The sequence below is a fragment of the Malaclemys terrapin genome, chromosome 1, assembly GCF_027887155.1.
Source record: "Malaclemys terrapin pileata isolate rMalTer1 chromosome 1, rMalTer1.hap1, whole genome shotgun sequence".
In the NCBI taxonomy this organism is placed as follows: Eukaryota; Metazoa; Chordata; order Testudines; family Emydidae; genus Malaclemys; species Malaclemys terrapin.
This window is the reverse complement of record NC_071505.1, coordinates 53,713,053-53,734,712: the sequence shown is the minus strand read 5'-3', so window position 1 is coordinate 53,734,712 and position 21,660 is coordinate 53,713,053. Positions and strand designations below refer to the sequence as shown.

General features: G+C 39.5%; 1 protein-coding gene across 3 annotated transcripts in view; it reads right to left on the bottom strand.

Annotated features, from left to right (window-relative positions):
- CNTN1 (contactin 1) overlaps positions 1–21,660 on the bottom strand; it is a 430,834-nt gene that overhangs the window by 66,672 nt on the left and 342,502 nt on the right. For 2 of the 3 annotated variants that reach the window (XM_054024415.1, XM_054024420.1), the window contains exons 16-19: positions 17,062–17,220; positions 15,596–15,745; positions 11,360–11,430; positions 3,559–3,793 (exon numbers count right to left, since the gene is read on the bottom strand). In XM_054024415.1, the coding sequence (XP_053880390.1) occupies positions 3,559–3,793; positions 11,360–11,430; positions 15,596–15,745; positions 17,062–17,220 (615 nt within the window). Of the gene's footprint in view, positions 1–4; positions 823–3,558; positions 3,794–11,359; positions 11,431–15,595; positions 15,746–17,061; positions 17,221–21,660 lie in introns of those variants that run through there. The other variant, XM_054024428.1, reaches the window with a different exon arrangement.

Sequence of the window (21,660 nt, the reverse complement as noted above, 5' to 3'; positions counted from 1 at the left end):
AAAATCAGTTACATTTCTTATGAGAAGTATCTAAGGTAACAAAATAATCTTATGTGCAAAGTTACTCTTTTTAATTGTCTTTCACTAACAGTTAATAATTCAAATGTATAACTTTTTAAAAAAAATGATGCACTGATGTTAAGACTATTTTCTCTATTACAAACATTTAAGTAAGCACAAACACCACAATCTAAAGTTTTAGTACTAAGTATAACTAGTGCTAATGCAATTTCATTACACACGTTTGCATGAAACACATGGAATCACAGAATAAAAGTAGTGCGCTAAAAATGAATAAAGATGTCTAGGATTATAATTAGACATATATAGCTTTATGATTAAACACAGAACTCGGTAGCAATGAAAGTATATAGCATGATTATGTAGCTTTACAATCTCTCGCAACACATTTGATAAGTTCCCTTGCCTATCTGTAGCCTTATCATTTGCTGAATCATAGCTGTGCAGACATTAGAGATGGAAAAGACTGGGTTATCTTGTCCATCTCCAGGCCAATGCAGGATTGCTTCCCGTTGTTCCATTTAGTAGTGTTTTGTCCAATGCTCAAGATTTAAATGCCCAAGTCACAGGGCTTCCATCATTTCCCTTGGGCCGAATAGTTCTTACTGTCAGGGTGATTATCTTGATGAGACAATCTGAATGTTACTTTTCATATTTCACCCTGTTAAGCTTATTTATGCCCCCTTCAATAATACTAATTTTGCTTCTTATTTGGTATTTACACTAAGTATTTTGCAGACAGTCCATTTTCACATTACAGTTCAAATACATGACATCCACTCCATTTGTCATTTTCCAATTCTGCAATAAAAAAGCATTTCAGTTTGCCTCACAAGATGTATTCTTTACCAAAAACATGCTGCTTATCGCTCATAGTTCAGTTATCCTATAAAGGAAACCTTGTGGAATTAGGTACTGTCAGGACAGTGAGAGGGTAAACTCGGTGTGGCTCTGTGTAGGGTAAAACTACAGGGAATCTTCACAACTATACAAGTTCCAATGCCTGCATGGGTCTCAGGAGCACATGGTGTGCACTGCCTCTTGCTACACCTGTTTGAAAGGTGTATGTTGGGTTACCCTGCAGCCCTGGCTTATTGATGTGCTGGGTTAACAGGAACATGGCTGTGCACAGATGCATTCTCCTTTGGGGCTGCTAATGTTGTAGACAATGTTTGGAGCTCCCTGACACCTACAGCGCAATTTTGGATCCCTCCTTTACTGGTGCTCTAGGGAGGAAGTAGTTTCTTTGTGTCCTCAACCCCCTTTAGTGGCTGTGATGGGCATAATATGAGCTTGAATGCTTATAGTTTCTCTGTGCAGGTGCAGAGTTATTTTGCTAGTACTAGAGTTATAGGGTGGCAACCACCAAGATTATTTTTCTTTAATTTTCTAAAAGTCAGTACTACTGTTCATTTCCTTTTCTCTGATTTTTCTGGAGCTATACCTGCTTGCTGCTCCCAAGATGTTTGGTCACATGAGCATGATGGCTCTATTAAACAGTTGAACTTAGAAAACAAACAATTTTGCTATCATCATATAGGCAGTTTACATATATAACACAATTAAGTTTCAAGTGCATGTTTAATGTTCCTATTATTAATTTTTGCTTTTAATAGTTATTTTTTTCTAGAAGAAATACATTTAGCACTTCACTAACAGGCCTGGAAACTTACAAGTCAGATGTTGACAATGTTCTTAGAAATGAAGGGATACTGAAATGTTATTTGGGTATCAGCAACATATTAATTCATTTACACTACTACAACAATAATCATTCTGTTTCTGCAGCAGCTGTTAAAGATGATATCCTAAGGTACACTTCTCTGATAACTAGGATCAGTATTAATCACATTAGCTAAGTGTTGCTAGTGTGGACCCTGAATTATCATAAGAAACAAAAGGGTCTATTCTATGTTTCTCTCTCTCTCTCTGTGGGCGATTTGTATACAAAGTTCCCATTAGTGCTAATGGGAGGTACAAGCATAAATCTCCTATAAAGTACACTGAGATGAGAATGGAGTCTGAAGTGTGAGAATGTGGCCTTGTTATCTGGTCCCCACCTCTTGGCTCTTTGCTCTCATTTCAGTAGCTGGAGTTCTGCTTTGGTGAAGCAGATTCTGTTCTGCAACACGAAAAATTTGAGCAATTCTTTACAGTTCTGCTTTGTATTTCTGGCAGCAGACATTATAGTGTAATGTTTTTGTTATATATTATTACCTTTATTATTCTGCTCTAAGGTTTACCTTTTTCTAATGCTTTCTTCCATTCAGCATAGGAAATGACATTTCTAACTGAAATCCTGCAGATTGCTGAATTTGAAATAATTCCAGCAAGGATTAAGGAAAAGGTTTTAGTCAAATGTCAAGGGTTTTCATTTAATTATTCACCTGATTGCTTTAATGTTTAAACAGGAATAAAAGAGCATGGAAGAATAAGTATTAGAATTTGAACAGGCTTGAAAACTTAACCAAATTAATCATTCCTCTGCAGTAGTATGCTTAAATACTACAGCTGTTATATTAAGACTGATAGGATTTACCACCATCAGTTAACGAGCAAAACATGTACTACTACTTTATTTTAGAATAAAGCTGACTACTACTAAAGCATATGTAAAAAGTGTAACTAACAGCATTTTTGCTTCCATTAATTCAATTATGAATATCAACCTTATTAACTGAAATATCTGAAATACTCTGCCACTAACTGTCCTAGACAGTTTTGGACAGTAATTCTCACTAAAAACTCACCTGTGTATTACAAGATAGCAAAATTTAATTTGAGTACTTATTTTCTAGTTTTCCTTAGCAAGACATAACAATTCACCTTTCAATGTATGAATCAATCATACTGCATTGGTGAGGATGACCCAAATATGACTGTAGTATCACAATGCCATGTTTCAGACAACAAATGTGGAGGGAGGCACTTTTTTTTTCAATTCCCCAAATCCTTTATTTTTAACTAGTTGTACAAAGGTTCAGAATGGATATTTGCTTAGTGAATTTCTTTGTGGGTTGTTAGTTCAGTGCTGTTCTGCCCATCAAGGGCACTGTCCTACAGTTCTTCATGCATGCTTCCCAGTGCAGATAGACAGACATGCACTAGCTCTGCTTAAACTAGATGCTAAAAATAGCAGTATGGCCGCAGTGCAGGCAGGGACTCAAACTAGCTGTCCAAGTACAATCTCACGCAGCCCACTGGGTAGGTACTTGGGCAGCTAGCCCAAGCCACTGCCCATGGCCCCGCTACTATTTTTAGCATGCTAGCACAAGCAGAGCTGGCACCTGTCAGTTTACGTGCACTGAGAAGTATGCTACCAGCTGTAGCATAGCCATACTCTCAGACAAACTCTCACGGGAGTTTTGTCTGAGTAAGAACTTCAGGAGTGATGGCCAAGAATGACCCTACTCATTCAGGTACATCCTGCTGACTCCTGCTGCAGTTAATTTCACTTGCCCTGACCCTGGTCTCCTTGACTTTGTTAGTGCTGGATCAGGCCCTTATTGTAGATTTTAATATGTAAATTTTACTCACCATCTTGTGCTGAATAAATGATGGCAACAAGGCTGAATGGTCCATCCCCTTTGTTGTTAAATGCTTTCACTTTTACTTGAAACTTTGTTGAGGGGGGCAGAGAGTCATCTTTGTGCACATATCGGCCAATATCAGGATTGGTAACTGTAACTCTTCTCCATTCCTTTTCACCAAATGGTTTAAAGGCTACTATGTAACCAAAATTCTTGCCAAAGTGGTACTCTCTTGACAAAGGCTGAAGAGACAAAAGACTAAGAATTAACATTTTATGGTTAACCAGTGGATCACTAACTAGAAGTTTAAAAATATTTATCCACATATAAATTGCAAAAATATTGCATTGAAATTACATTCTCTGATTTGCTTCCGTCCACTTCAAAAGCACACCATCTCCATCACTGACTACATCTGGTAATAATAAGATTCAAGTCCAACTTCTGCTTTTGATCCAGTAGTACACAAATGCAAGTCATGCTGTCTCCAACCAGAGAAGGCTAAGATGATTTTGTTTTAAAACTATATTCAGCTGCAGCCAGCAAAATATACCTTTTTAAGAAATGATGAGTGGCAATGAGTATGTACCATAGAGAGAGAGAGAGAGAGAGTGTGTGTGTGTGTGTGTGTGTGTGTGTGTGTGTGTGTGTGTGTGTGTGTGTGTGTGTGAGAGAGAGAGAGAGTGTAACTCACAGATGTCTATCACAGGCTCCAAACACAGACAATTAGCAATGGATTCATACCTGCCATTATATCACAAATATCCTTATGATGATTTATTTCCCATACTTAGGGGTAATGGCAAATTCTCAGTTAGAGCAGGTAATGTGCTATCCATTCAACTGCTTTATCATCAGTGTTGCCAGAACTTCACTCCCTAAAGACTTCAGACATTCCTCAGACCCACATGGACTACCATCCATCATCCTTATGGCACCCTGTAGGGCCCTACTCATGTCACTGATCAGTGATGCTTCTGGCTGAATCGGGGGTAACACTTCTGGAAGACTTATCCAAGGCCACCATCCATGGATTCTCAAATAGAGACTCCTATCATTCTAGATGTAAAGAGACAGGATCCTGTTGCCATTGGCTGGGTTCTTCCTGTGGCTGTTCAGCAACAGACATGGAGCAGACTCAGATTAATAGAGCTACAAGCTTTATTTACCATTTCTTTGATTTCTGTGTGAACCTGAAGGCGAAGCAGAGGCTGATGTCTTTGAGAGTAGTCCCCTGCTCCACCCTTTCTTGCTCTCCAAACCCAACAGAGTCTCTCCTGCACAGAACATCCATGCAAGGGCTTATGTGAGGAGCAATCGACCTGCAGCAGTGTAACAGGTGGGAATATATTATCTTCAGGTTTTACACTGTTGTCCATTACTATATCATCCACTCAATGGACACTCTGGTTCAGAATTAAAAATAGTTTTAAATGGAATGGGAAGAAAACACAAATTCTATTTTATGGAGGATTCTGAAATTTGAAATTTTAATTCTGAAACGTGGAAAGAGTGCCAGGCTTTGTTTTTTTATTCCCTATCTTGGGTTACCATTGTTAGCTGTTAGCATGTACTGTATCTTCATTCTTGTAGCATTTCAGATATAATAAACCAGGACCAGATGGGATCTTTATTCCTTCATCTTCCCCCAAATGGGAAAGAGAAAGTGTGAGATTGCATTCTCCACAGGTAGGTTATTTTAAGAACTTTAGTAATATATCACTTCACTTCTCGACTCCTTTTCCTGTTGGAAGTGCCCATGGGGGTTGGAAGTGCCCATGATTCTTCACCACTTCTTCCAGTCCATAGCACAGGTTCGTAGGTCTTAGAGTTCCAGTCCTTTTCACTTCAAACTACTCTTGACAGTCTTTCCTTTGTATCCTCAGTCTTCCACATTCTTTCTTGCTGTCCTCTTCCTTGCTTCCACTTTCTTTGCTACTCATTCTTCTCCCATTCGTATTACATGTCCAGCCCACCTCACACGTGCACTCTCCAGCCTATCTATCACTGGAAGTCCCAAATTCATCATCCCCCTTATTTCTTCCATCCCCCCTCTGTTTACCATCTGCTTGCTGTCATTCTCCTCCGTATATTATTTTCTACTATTTGTATCTTCTTTTTTTCCAACTTCGTAAGACCCACCATTTCCAAACCATAGAGCAGGCAGGGACAAACACATACAGCATACACTTTTCCTCTCAGTTTGTTGCTTAATCTCTGGTCCCACAGTACTCCTGCCACCGTTTTTCACACTGGGTTCTTCCTTTCAATTCTACAGATCTCTCCGAAGGCACTAAGTGTACTTCCCAGGTACACAAATTTTCTTCTGCTCCTGAAGCGTCAATCAACAGCTCTTCTTCCACCTTCTCTACTTTCATAATTTTTGTGGGGTTTTTTTGTGTTTACCTTCAAACACAGATGCCCACTCTGATATCATAATCATAGAATCATAGAATATCAGGGTTGGAAGGGACCTCAGGAGGTCATCTAGTCCAACCCCCTGCTCAAAGCAGGACCAATTCCCAACTAAATCATCCCAGCCAGGGCTTTGTCAAGCCGGGCCTTAAAAACCTCCAAGGAAGGAGATTCCACCACCTCCCTAGGTAACGCATTCCAGTGCTTCCCCACCCTCCTAGTGAAACAGTGTTTTCTAATATCCAACCTAGACCTCCCCCACTGCAACTTGAGACCATTGCTCCTTGTTCTGTCATCTACCACCACTGAGAACAGCCATGCTCCATCCTCTTTGGAACCCCCCTTCAGGTAGTTGAAAGCAGCTATCAAATCCCCCCTTATTCTTCTCTTCTGGAGACTAAACAATCCCAGTTCCCTCAGCCTCTCCTCATAAGTCATGTGCTCCAGACCCCTAATCATTTTTGTTGCCCTCCGCTGGACTCTTTCCAATTTTTCCACATCCTTCTTGTAGTGTGGGGCCCAAAACTGGACATAGTACTCCAGATGAGGCCTCACCAATGTCGAATAAAGGGGAACGATCATGTTCCTCGATCTGCTGGCAATGCCCCTACTTATACAGCCCAAAATGCCGTTAGCCTTCTTGGCAACAAGAGCACACTGTTGATTCATATCCAGCTTCTCATCCACTGTGACCCCTAGGTCCTTTTCTGCAGAACTGCTACCTAGCCATTCGGTCCCTAGTCTGTAGCAGTGCATAGGATTCTTCTGTCCTAAGTGCAGGACTCTGCACTTGTCCTTGTTGAACCTCATCAGGTTTTTTTTGGTCCAATCCTCTAATTTGTCTAGGTCCCTCTGAATCCAATCCCTACCCTCCAGTGTATCTACCATGTCTCCCAGTTTAGTGTCATCTGCAAACTTGCTGAGAGTGCAGTCCACACCATCCTCCAGATCACTAATAAAGATATTAAACAAAACCGGCCCCAGGACCGACCCTTGGGGCACTCCGCTTGAAACCGGCTGCCAACTAGACGTGGAGCCATTGATCACTACCCGTTGAGCCCGATGATCTAGCCAGCTTTCTATCCACCTTACAGTCCATTCATCCAGCCCATACTTCTTTAACTTGGCGGCAAGAATACTGTGGGAGACCGTATCAAAAGCTTTGCTAAACGCAAGGAATAACACATCCACTGCTTTCCCCTCATCCACAGAGCCAGTTATCTCATCATAGAAGGCAATTAGGTGAGTCAGGCACGACTTCCCCTTGGTGAATCCATGCTGACTGTTCCTGATCACTTTCCTCTCCTCTGAGTGTTTCATAATTGATTCCTTGAGGACCTGCTCCATGATTTTTCCAGGGACTGAGGTGAGGCTGACTGGCCTGTAGTTCCCCGGATCCTCCTTCTTCCCTTTTTTAAAGATGGGCACTACATTAGCTTTTTTCCAGTCATCCGGGACCTCCCCCGATCGCCATGAGTTTTCAAAGATAATGGCCAATGGCTCTGCAGTCACATCCGCCAACTGCTTTAGCACCCTCGGATGCAGTGCATCCGGCCCCATGGACTTGTGCTTGTCCAGTTTTTCTAAATAGTCCCAAACCACTTCTTTCTCCACAGAGGGCTGGTCACCTTCTCCCCATATTGTGCTGCCCAGTGCAGCAGTCTGGGAGCTGACCTTGTTCGTGAAGACAGAGGCAAAAAAAGCATTGAGTACATTAGCTTTTTCCACATCCTCGGTCACTAGGTTGCCTCCCTCATTCAGTAAGGGGGCCACACTTTCCTTGACTTTCTTCTTGTTGCTAACATACCTGAAGAAACCCTTCTTGTTACTCTTAACATCTCTTGCTAGCTGCAACTCCAAGTGTGATTTGGCCTTCCTGATTTCACTCCTGCATGCCTGAGCAATATTTTTATACTCCTCCCTGGTCATTTGTCCAATCTTCCACTTCTTGTAAGCTTCTTTTTTGTGTTTAAGATCAGCAAGGATTTCACTGTTTAGCCAAGCTGGTCGCCTGCCATATTTACTATTCTTTCTACACATTGGGATGGTTTGTTCCTGCAACCTCAATAAGGATTCTTTAAAATACAGCCAGCTCTCCTGGACCCCTTTGCCCTTCATGTTATTCTCCCAGGGGATCCTGCCCATCTGTTCCCTGAGGGAGTCAAAGTCTGCTTTTCTGAAGTCCAGGGTCTGTATTCTGCTGCTCTCCTTTCTTCCTTGTGTCAGGATCCTGAACTCGACCATCTCATGGTCACTGCCTCCCAGGTTCCCATCCACTTTTGCTTCCCCTGCTAATTCTTCCCTGTTTGTGAGCAGCAGGGCAAGAAAAGCTCTGCCCCTAGTTAGTTCCTCCAGCACTTGCACCAGGAAATTGTCCCCTACACTTTCCAAAAACTTCCTGGATTGTCTGTGCACCGCTGTATTGCTCTCCCAGCAGATATCAGGGTGATTAAAGTCTCCCATGAGAACCAGGGCATGCGATCTAGCAACTTCTGTTAGTTGCCGGAACAAAGCCTCGTCCACCTCATCCCCCTGGTCTGGTGGTCTACAGCAGACTCCGATCACGACATCACCCTTGTTGCTCACACTTCTCAACTTTATCCAGAGACTCTCAGGTTTTTCTGCAGTTTCAAACCGGAGCTCTGAGCAGTCATACTGCTCTCTTACATACAATGCAACTCCCCCACCTTTTCTGCCCTGCCTGTCCTTCCTGAACAGTTTATATCCATCCATGATAGTACTCCAGTCATGTGAGTTATCCCACCAAGTCTCTGTTATTCCAATCGCATCATAGTTCCCTGACTGTGCCAGGACTTCCAGTTCTCCCTGCTTGTTTCCCAGGCTTCTTGCATTTGTGTATAGGCACTTAAGATAACTCATCAATAGTCCCTCTTTCTCAGTATGTCCAGTTCCTCTTTTGCGGTCAGCCAAAAGGGACAGATAGTCAGCATAAATGTCACATTGAAATAAATAACGATACATTGCTGAACACCATGCAATATCCTCCAATTCTAGTCCTCAAAGGAGAATGGGAAAGGGAATTAACCATGCTGTCCATGAAGAGAAATGGAGAAAGGGTATGGCCAAAAAGAAGACCACTTCTAGTCCTCTATCTCTGCAGTTCCTTTAAACCAAGATCTCAAAGAGCTCTGGCTGGATCCCTGAATATCTCATGCAAACTGAGATTATGTATCAGAAAATGCTGTAGGTGTTGGCAGCCACATAACCTGTCTCGTATTCTGTTTTCATGCCATTAATTAAGAAATTATTGGAATAGCATATGCAAATGTGTGTACATTTTTGGGAACAAATACCCTTATCTGAGTCAATCTGTGCTGTGTCAGGGTGGGCATAGTAAATCTAACCTTAATAGAAAAAAATCCCTTGATAGTTATGCTAGTGGAAAGTTGGATATTCCTGCGAAACAGAAACTCCGCCCACTTAGTTTGAATGGTTAAATGAACTACCCATTACAGAACTGCTGGAAAAACTGACATTAGCTAAGTGAAATAATTGGAATATAAATCTATTTGGGGCCATTAGAAAAAAATAAATGATCTTAGACTTCAGATCTTGCATTAGTCACTATCCTCCTGGTTATAATTTTTTTAAAAATTTAGTCATAGCTGGCAATTATCCAAGTCTCCTTGATGCCAACACTGCCATGAATACAAGTCATTCTTAATCTTTCTTTGAGACAACAGTGTGTATGTCAATATTTTAAAGCTAATCTGTCTTGCTCAACTGTGCATTGCATGTGTTTTTATTTGATTCTCTCTATTCAAAGAACAATTAAAAACAAAATGAAAATAATAGGAGTCTAAATGACTGTTTACTGGCATTGAGAAAGATATCTTGAAAACCTATTTTTACAGAATGTTGAAGTTTCCTTTTTTTAAACTTAAAGCTCTTGTCTCTGAGTCAGTTCATGTCCATGCATCTCTACTGTTGCAGATACAATTGAAAATACAGTTGAAAATATTTTGACCTGAAGTAAAAAAAACTTTCTCCCAAATTTGTGGTTGGTTACAACTGTCACATTTGACATTCTCCTCCCAAGGGGTTTAGTAACCCTAAAATACAGCATTCCACATACACACACCCACACACAGGTGTAATATACATACTTTTTGAAACAAACCTGTATTTTCTTAAAGGAGCATCCTTACTAGGACAATAAAGTAGATACTTTCAGTCCTAAGTAGGCTTTATGTACTGATTAATCAAAGAGAAAGCAGTCTTAGTGGTAGAGGTACATACAGTATGAGCTACATTTGACGTATCAACCATTCCTAAAGAAACAAAGGATATATTTTCTACTCTCCATATGACGTTGGGCAAGTGAACAGAGGGGGCCAACGACAGCAAGATAACTTTGGTTACTTTTTAAAAGTATAATTTTGTGGCCTCTGATTGCTGGAGGCAAGTATAAACTTCCACGACTCTTTCTTTTACCATGTATCAAGGAAGGAACTTCTTTTTCTTTCCGATACTTCATCCTCTGTAGCTTCTCAGCTCTCCTTTCCATCCCATCCATCTTTAGTTTACATATGATCTTGCTCTCCCCTGCTTTCTTATCCTCTTCTGCTCCATTTTTTCCTTCTTTCCATTTTCTTGCCTTTCTTCTCTTCATTCCCTGTTTTCAACCTTTGCCCTTCTCTCTCTCTCTCTGGCTCTCTTTCTCATTGTCTGGGCATTTCCAGAAGGCTTTTTTTTTTTCCAGTGGGTGGAATTTTCCAAAGAATTGCTCCAGCCCCAGAAGGAAAACAGTAATACTACACATTTCTACAGTAGACTTTCTAAAGACAGAATATCATGGAGCCACCACTTATTGTGCCTGTAATTTACAAAAAGCTTTGTTTACTGTGAAGCTTTTCTAACAATCAGTGTCATTCTCCAACTCTGCATTCCATTCCAGTTGCAGGTAGGTGTGTGATGTGAGAAGAATTAAAACTAAAAAGTCTAGCAATGTAGCTGTTAAAACATTTAAGTGAACCTGCTTACTGTTTGGATTGTGGGCTTCAAAATTAGAATAATACTTGATCCAAAGTACAATTTAAGTAAAATCCAAATGCTGTTTTTTGAAGTTCTATAAATTAATCTAGTATCGTAGACTCTGCTTCTGTGTTTTAATCTATGCAATATGTGCCCAGAGCATCAGATAGGTGCCTAAAGCTATATTTTATAAAGATAAATAAATAATCTAAAAGCACACATTTTCCCTTCCTTCTTATGTATTTCAGAAGACAAGACTGCAAACTTACTTACTGTGGGCCCAACCCTGCCCTCTCTGCAGTCAATGGCAAAACTTCCACTGACTTCAGTGGGAAGAGGATCAGACGCTGCATACCCAGCACAGCACATAATCAATGCAGTTTCATTTTGATACTCACCATCCATGTTATTGTCAGCTCTCGGTTACTTCCACCCCCTCCTCCAACATCAGAAGGAGCCACATTAGGAGCTGGAATAACAGAAAAGACAAGCAACATTTTCTCAGACTTCAGAGCTCTCATTCAATAAAGAACCATTAATTACTTTTTTCTTTTTACCAGCAGTGCCAATGAGCCCATATGGCCCACACAATTACAATAATGATAGCCTGTAATAGCTGTGAGAGTCTGTGGTCTTGCCAAGACTAACGTATAGCTTTTGCCACAGGAAAAGTGCCAGTTCTCTCCACTTATGGTAACTAGGCACGGCTGGTAATAACTCTTTCCTGATTTTATCCATGTTCACTTTACTTTTTAAATTGGATATTCAGAAACTGAACACGCCCTTCATAGATCTGAGGAGAAAAGCATTTTATTATTCTTATCTCTGCTCACCCTGTGGTCTTTAGAGACTTATGCCTCCATTCAACAAAGACTTAAACACATGCTTCATTTTACACACTCTTTGAATAGCCCACTGACGTCAATGGATCTATTCACTATACATAGAGTTAAGCACATGGGTAAGTCTCTACAGGACTGGGACCTTAGACCTGTTCTCATTCAGGTCAATGGCAAACAACCATTGATCTGAATGGGTGGAGGATCGGGATTTAAGGCTCCAGTACTCAAAGTAAAGTAAACTGCTGATTGAATACACTGTATTTTTATGTTTCATTTAGAAATCTGCACAGGAAGTTCCCACTGTTTCCATTATAATTTACTCCTTTATTTTCACTTGTGTGACACTAACAGCCCTCAATTCCCACTGAATATAGTTGGGGTAAAAGTTAAGAACTACCTAAGGTGTGCAGGCTCCTTCCTCCCATGGATCTGGTAAGGAAGGTTCCTTGAAACTCATCTCTGCCATGATGACTACAAAACACTTTCCAAAAGTTAGGCAATTGGTAGTCCTTATCAGACTAAAAATGATAATTTCATTGGAAGAAAATGAAATTCAAAAACTAGCATTGAGATGACTGTAAGTTTGAAAGATCAAGCAGCTCAAATCATACTGGTAGCAGCTGACCCCCACTTTGTGCTCACTTAGCACAGGTGTAAATGGCCACCCAAAGTGCAAAGCAAGAGATGACTGGGAGCAATATATTTATCATGACAACTCAAGTAAATGGAGAAGTGCCCAGCCTTCATTTTCCTAACATTAATTGGATTCAGAGACTTATTATTGAATGTTAGTGTCTAGTAGCTAAAATATATATAGCTAGTCTTCTAATAGGAAAATCCCAAGAAGTCACTATGTAACTTAAGTGGTACTGAACAAAATAAACAAATTTTAATTTAAACTTATCTTAATTACATGTACAACAAGTATGCAGTTAAAAGCAGCCATTAAAATGAAAGCCATATGCACATGGAAGAAAGGGTGAAGGTTCAGAGCTGTTTGTGCCACTGACAATTGTCAGATACCACAGTTAAACTTATGCAATGTGTTATCCATTACTCAGATGGCACAGCAGATTAGTAGCAATGTTTGATCCTATGTCATATTGAGCAGCTGCTCTTTATAATCAGATAATCAAAATATACTAGCATTGGTTCCAAGCTGTGCAATGAAAATACCTAATACCCTCGGCGTCCTATTCAACACATATTAAACTGAAAAGCCACATATAGTGTCTTGCTCCCATATTAGCCTGAGATTCTTGGCAGGAAATTCAAATGGGGGATGGCACCAGTTCTCTCTAATAAGTGCCAACTCATGGTAAGAAATACACTTTCTTCAGTACAGGGGATCCTATCCATTAACACTTTAGTGCATTACACTCTTCAGTTTGTATTATAAGAAGCATGCAAGATTGATGCCATAAAACTTCTATAAATGCCTGCATTAACAGTCTGTTTAGATTCACCAAAAGTGCCAGTCATAACCTGTCACAGGCAGAAATGCTGCTCCTAGTTGTCCTCCATTCTGCATGGGCAGCAAGACAACCAACTAAATCTTCCAAAGATACTAAAGGCCTGATGCAAAAGGGGAGGACATATCATTCTTTAAATTGGGAAGGAGACTGAAAGAAGTTTCATGAACCCAGCATAAGGCTATTAATATACGTAAAGTATCACAATCCCTCTACATGTGAGGGTTGTTTCCATCCTCCCTTCAAAACAGCAGAAAAATAATAATGTTATGCCACCACTCCAAGAAGCAAGTGCACATTTCTTTTTTAGACCCCTAGGCTCTTGTCCAAATGCAGGTGTGGAGTAAGGAAACATATGATGCTAATAGCCAAGATTATTGGAAGTAATTTCCTTTCACTTTGGTTTTACAGTTCTGTGGATTTTTCTTTCCTGTCTCCATTAACCTGATGAATCAATGCTTCCTTACTCCCTAACAATCTAATTTTTAAAAGACTAAATTTAAAGACTGATTATGCTTTTTATTATTCTTAGCAAAATTTGCAGTGGACAAACGTTTAATCTATTTACCAAATATATATTTCAGCCTCGAGTAACGGGACATCAGCCTTCTAAAAATAATAAAGAACAGGGCTGCAAAGTGGAGCTAGTATTTGTTAAGGTGGTAAAGTGATATGTAAGTCTTGTTGGACATAGACCTTTTTGCAGTGACATATTACCTCTAAAAGCACTGCTGTTATCTCCTTCAGACAGTCAAAACAGAATATATTATCTTGAATGATATATTCAGCATCTAATTCTTCATTTGGGAGAATTCATTTTATGATGTACCTGTCCCAGCCTACAGGATATGCTTAACTATGCTCTGAGATCTTAACATTAAGCAATTAGACAGACTGGGGCATGTGTTGTGTTGGATAATGTCATGCCTTTGACACAGCATTAGAAGGCACAAGACCAAACCTTCAATCACAGGGAAGTGGCATTATCCAGTACAACACACATCCTGGCATATCTTATGATTAGAATACAGCAAGCTAAGAAACAAATGAACATTTGCTGATTTAAAAAAATGTATATATTCTTCTTGCACAAAAACAATAATTAATTAATTTAAAACATACTGCAGAGGATCTCTGAAAGGCAGGAGAAGAAAACACCCCAATGAATGCAATTTCATGCTGTTTTTCTCTTCTTTGTTAATTTAATTTTTTCTACATGAATGAAAGAGTAAGTCATTCTATATGATGTCTGTGTTTCTTGGAGAACAACTGACGATACAAGTGTCAGAGCTATAATACAACTCTCTTCGGGTAATTTCTCACTACTACTGGACAACAGCTAATGTACTGCAATAGGGCCTCCTTCCTTGTCAAGAATTTCCCTTTAGCCACCAGTAACAACTGGGAATGACTTTTATCCTCTCATTCTCTATTTCTGAATTTATTACTGGACCAAGAAGTACTGGGTAATCAGACCAATGGGGCCCAGTGATTCATGTTGGCCATGGGTTGAAAGTCTATATTCCAGTAGTCTGAAATCTTACCCTTCCTTCTGTAACTGATATTAGGCTGACCCAGGAGTGGAGGCATAAAAGCTTGGGCCAGCAGCTGAGACAGGAGGGATGGTTTGGTTTATAAGTAGTGCTGCTGGAACAAGTAGTCACACCAGTCTGAAGGGCAACAGATAGGCTGCAACACCAAGAAGTCTACCATAAATGGGAAGAGAAGCAACAGGCTGGAGACAACAGGAAGAGACCAATCTGAGAGCACTGAAAGAGCCAACAGGAATACAAGGCTGAGCCAGATTGTGGGGGCAACCTGAACAGGCGGGAAATGCTCTTGTGCATTGAAGCCAGCTCTCTAGCGGACGTGATGAGATGAGCTCAGTAACTGAACATGTATCTGTGGATAAACTCATTGTAGGAAGTGTGTCTTTAAAACACACAGATGCCATTAAATGGTCTAAGCTCCCAATGCAAGAAATTTGTTAGTCTGATGTGAATGAAAGACCATAAAATCTTCTCCAGACTTTGGAATCATGGCTAGCCATAGCAGTGAGATAGTAAAAAACAGCAGTCACTAAAGACAGTGTAAATTTATCATTTGGTGTCAAGACTGCTCATTTTGTTGCCTACTTTGCGGTTAGCACACTAGGATATCTGATAATTATTCACTACAGTCAATTACGACTAGTTACACCATTCTATTTGGACTTAAGTGCTTTTTTGCACTCTGCCTCTACCATAATTAATGAAAATGTAGAAAAATAAAAAGAACATTTAAGCATTTTAAGATATCTTGACAATTTGTGTCTACGTACCAGCTCCTTCTGTTCTAATTCTTTGTGATGGCATACTAGGTTCTCCTGTCCCCAAAGTATTCATTGCTATAATCCGGAATTCATACTCCATCCATGGGATTAAATCAATCACCTTTGCAGTCTCCATATTTCCTTCAATGTTTGGGGGATCTAAATGAAACAAGAGATTGCTTAGAAAGGAGCATTTTGCAGTGAGCTGAAAGAGTAATCTGGTTACAGTTTCTGTAGTTTATCCCTTCGCTCGGTTTGTAATCAGCCACCTAGACGAATACTACATTACTACATTATAAAACGGGATCTCTTTTTTGTACAAGGAGTTCTGCCAGAGAACGAGAAATTGAAATCTATGAGATTATCTGGGATAAACTTTTACAAGATCACAAATTGCAATTGCAAGTGGACGAGTGGTGAAGGTAGCCTTAATAATTGCATACTGGACCTTGTGACATCTGGATATTTCTCCTATAGAATAATGCACTGAGAAAGCTGGAATGCAACTACATTTCATGTAACAATACAATGCTTTTGAAGCTCATAATCCTGGAATTTCACTCATAGTTATGAAAGTTAAATACAAAGTTGAGTAAGTGCCAATGGGCTAGCCAGGCATAGATAGAAAGATCCGTCAACTATCCAGGAATGGAACATATAATATGATTAGAAGTTAGCACCTTGGTTTGGAGGAAGCTGAGGGATTTGAAAGGTCCCTCGCTGGGAGGGGAGTCAATGTTGAATGAGTTTGTGGGTGAACTGGTGGGAAGGGGAATGGCAAAGTAAGACAGATATACTAATATTTATTGTTAAAATAATATACAACAACAAATATTACTATACATTCTAGAATAGACCTGGTCCTGCAATGCTTGCACTCCCACTGATAATGGGATTTAGGGGTCAATAAAGCTGGGTATGTTTCTAAAGCATCTATCGCTGTGGTATCAAAGCATAACTTCGATGAAAAGTAATAATTGAACTATTAAAATTCTACTATATTTGACAGTCAAAAGATCAATTTGTGGTGACCTAATTCTCAAGGAAAAGATTTTAGATGTTCCATTTGATTAAAGGAGTGTGATTAGGCATAACAAAAGGAATGAAATGTTAATTCTATAGACCATATGGTAATATTACCCAGAATAAATTATTCAAAAATTAAATGTGCTGAGTGGGAAAGAAATTTTCATGGTTGAGAATCTGCACTACTTACTTGTTGGGCAGAATCTCTGCATGTGATTGGCTCATAATAACTGCCAGAATTTAGAAGGGTTTAAGATAAGCAGATTTTCTGAAGAAATGTATTTTGTCATAAAATATTTTCTAAAGAATAAGGCCATGATCCTGGAAAGGCTTATGTACTCAACTTCGCACATTGTTAGTCATCCAGAAAGGAATGTATAAAATTAAGCACATGTAAGATGAGTCAAAAGTTAATCTATTGATTTTATTAGTTCTAATACTACCCTTACCTGTTTTGGCATCTTTCCACTCCTCAGAAAGAAAAGTCTTTGACTGGATAGTGTACTTTGAAATAGGGCTATGATTGTCTGTCCCACGACTCCAAGTAAGTGTTACAGAAGTATCTTTAATTTCTTCTATTCTCAAACCCCCAGGGGGACCTGGAGGACCTGAAAAGCACATTTGGCAATTTACAGATTAAATTATACTTTTAAAAAGAAAGGGTTTCCTAACTAATGTATTACAATCTATTTAACCATTATATACGATTTCTATTCTTACATTCCCTTAAGAACTGCTTGAAGAATGGGCAATACAATCACGTCTTTATAACCTTCATAAAATGATTTAGCTGATTTCTGCATTTGCATCTAAAAGATACTAAGAGTTATAGCTATTCATGATCCTTTCTAAATTCCACCTAAAATTTGGATGGTCTTATCCCACAACAACAGACTCATGAACTGAGGACATGATAATATTTGCTAAAACGAACAGCATTATTTTCCAAGCCCTCATTTTACAGGGTACTTACTGTTATTATGAAAGCACTCCTTTACTCTCCCAATTGGTTCATAAAACTCAAGCAACATAAGATACATGTGTTGTGCCATGCCTTACTCAACTCCAAGAAGAGAACTGCCTGGCTACCTGGAACATACAGGTCAACAACCACAGGTGACTAGGACTCTTAGCAGTCTAGGCTAGAGTGAAACAGAGGACAGTGATGCAACGTGTGTGTGTGTGTGTATGTGTAGGAATCTTGATCTGTAAAAGACACTATGAAAGTCAGAAGTCCATGCTAAAAATAAACTCCTTGCCCGATAGCTCTGTGATCATCAGCTTTGGCACCTGTTTGCGAATTTTGCTTGCGGGTCATTTCATACAATTTATTTTATCCTGCTTGCATTTGCCTTGGACATTAGGATCGAATTACAAGAAAAAAATCAGTGAAGTAAAAAAAGCAGCGGCAATGCATTACAACCGCTAAAATGAGACTTGCTGATTCCCTTTCCATGATTAACAGCTTGTCAAATCTCATCTATGATTCAATGAATTACTCCAACAATTTCAGCCGATTACAGCAAATGTGACTGAACATGTCACATGGTATCTTCAGAAGAATAAGGGGACTAGTCTCTCTTTACTGTGCAGACCTGGAAACTACCAGGCTCCTAGCAAATGCAGTGATAGCCTCTTTATAATTTATTTTGATTTGAAAACAAGAGAAATCTCATAAATAAACCAATTATTGACCAATTTTAACGAAGATGCAGAAATAACTTATGATATTACAGACCTGAATCTAACCTCCCACTAATCACTCAGAAATAAAATGCCGGCTGTATGCTGATGACTTCATCATACTATCACCTATGGAAGAAGATCTCCAGAGAAATGGACATCTTCTACAAACCTACTACAAGACTACAGATAAACCTGGAAAAAATAAAAATCAAGATATTTCAGAAAAAAAACCTAAACAAACCTCTGTCCCATCTAGTGGCACTGAAACCACTTAGAGAGAGAGAAAATGAGTCTGCACTACAGCCTGAACTAACAGCCAGTTGGCTTTTAGCTCATGCAGTAGAGGCTCACGCACTAAGCTCCAGAGGCCCCAGATTTGATCCCGCCCACTGATGACCGGGGTCTGTCGGCGTTACGTTAAGTTAGACATAATAAATGCAGCACAGAGCTTCAGACTGGCCACCAAGGAATTGTGGGTATTCTATGCCATTAAGGTACTGCATGAAAGATCCCACCCCCCAGGAAAATTAGCTAAATTTGTTCACCAGCATGATCCAGTTTCTGTATGGAAGTGAAATCTGGGGTCCAACTTCAGCAATTGATTACACTGACTGGGATAAAACCCTTAACAGAAACTCTACTTTTGAAGTTCTATAAACAAATACTCCATGTGCATAGGAACTCCAGCAACAACAGCTGCAGACCAGATCTGGGTCATTTCCCTCTGCTAACCAACATACACCAAAGAATATTTAGTGACCCCTCCGCCAAAGAAGTTCTCACTCACTCATCTGCAAAGTACAAGAGTATATAGAACTTGTTCCATATGAAAACACAATCCGCTCCTATAGATCATTGCTCCCTGGTCTCAAAAACTTTTCCACCCTAACCTGTGGAGCAAACAATACTACCCCAATCTGAAAAATACTTAGGAAGATAGACCAGAATATAAAATAACAATACATGAGTCATTGGGAAGAACAAATTAAAACTAAGAACAAGCTAAACAGATACAAATCATAGCACAGAAATATTATGCTAGCAGAGTCTCCCCAAATTCAGAAGCAGGGATCATTAGGTGGAAATTGGAAGGCTCAAGGCAAAGTCTAAACCCACAGACGAGTGATTGTGTAGCCAAGAGTGTGACAAAGGAGAGACAGACAGGGAGACTTTCTACTTCTGTGTCTCAGACACAAGGAAATGTGAAAAAGATATTTCCTTAAATTATCAGGAATCTTAAAAGATACTTCATCATAAAGTGCTGCAGAAAAAAACTGTGTCTGACTGACTTTGGGAGAAAGGGAAGAGATGACAGAGATAGAATCACATCATGCTACATAGCAACCTGCCACCAAATCAGGGGTGACATATTGGCCCCACTGCAGTCCCATTTACTTCAGCAGGGCCAGGATTTCATTCTAGCACTGGACCGTAATGCAAACAGACACAGGGGATCTATCTATGGTACTTTTGTGGTTCCATTACCGGAGCATCCGAGTGCCTCACAATCTTTGATGTGTTGATATCAAAAGCCCCCAAACAGTGTGTAGCCCCATTCTGGGTGGACTGTACCCAGCTATGACAGATGCCTAAGAGGTCTGTCTTTCTTAAACTTTATAAGCATGAGAAGACGTACAAATATTGCTAAAGTCTCATTGACTTGAAATTAATATATGCACTGCTTGATAGACACCTTAAAATGTTTTTTTTTTTATGTAATGGTTGAGACAACAGCATTTTTCTAAGAATTCTTCCTGTTCCACAGCTTTCTTTAATACAGAGCTTAAAATAGCAATCTAAAAATATTTTAAGTACAGTAATTGTTTCTTTTTAAACTGAGTCAGCAATGGTTTCATAAATATAGGGTCCTTTAAACAGAATCTGGAAAGAATATTTTGTTTGGTAGCACTTTTTTCCCATTCTAAAACTGCTTACATACGTTATTTTATTTTTAAAAATTGTATTTATCTTCTATTTTATAATTACTGTATGTTGTTGGCTTTGAAAGTTTACACCTAATAATTAAAATAATAATTTCCTTGAAAGAAAATTTTTCTCATTTATAGAATTATGTGCTTTTGTAAATCTCTCTCGGTGCTGATCTGTATCTTGAGGTGCTTAAATACCTGTGTAAATCTGATCTTAAATGAATACTGTAGCAGTAAGCCTGAACAAAATAACCTAATAATAACTACCAAACATCTCCAGTATAATGGCAGGCAAATTTTCCAAACCCTATACAGAACTGAATACAGTTCTTTTTCCTAGATACCTTGAAAACTGCATCTGCCCGAAGGCCCTCTTCTTTGGTACCTTTTATGGGGTGCCTTTGTCACCTGTGCGATTCAGTGTTAAACCATTCAGAGACCTGATACAATTAAAAACAAAACCTCATTTGTGCCTCTCTATTAGCTATCAACATTAAACTGCACTATTTGGAAACTATGATAATTATTTTTCCTTTTCGACATTCTCCATGGTTTATAGCTCAACTTGGGGGAACAAACTTTAGCTCTACTTTTGATTTGGCAAAGATTCATTTTCACTGGGCCAAAATGTTTAGGGCGGTGAACAGTCTAGGTTATGAGAAACAGTCATCAGTTGTATGCTGCGAGAAATACAACATGGTCACCAAAATAATGTATTAATGTTATACCCGGTCTCTCTTACACCTGGAAAGCAGAAGTGAAGATGGAAGGGACAAATATTTTTGCTATACTGATTTGATTTGGTGTCTCATCCTAAAACATATGCAGGGTCCTTAGGGCTCAGGTCCATGATCTCTGTCTGTCACTTGTAAAAGCCAAGAGTAAAGCGCTAACCCATTTGGATCAATGGATCCCTTAGGGCGAGCACAGCCAGCACTAGATAGCCAGTCTTCAACTTTTGTTAAAAGTCCATCTCTTGACATCAAAGACATACCTTGAACCATCCTTTCCAAGAGAAGGTGACTGAAAAGATCATCAGCTGAATAAGTTCAGAGTTTCTGGTTCCTGACTGTGGCATGGCACAGAGATGGCCCTGTTTGTGAAGACTGATGCCAAACAACTCTCCTTACTGATACTGCTAGATCGATCATCTGCTTTTGACATGAGTGATTCCAATGTTCTGCTAGCCCAACTGCACAGACTAAGCTGGACAGGATTGTTCTACAGTGGTTCCATTTGTTTTTATGGAACTCTTTCAATCAGTGGTGCTGGGAGAAGATGCATCTGCCCCAAGGCCGTCTTCTTTGGTACCTTTTATGGGGTGCCTTTGTCACCTGTGCGATTCAGCGTTAAACCATTCAGAGACCTGATTCAACGGTATGGTCTTCAGAACACTGTAAAATCCCTATTGACATAATCATATCTCCTGATCAC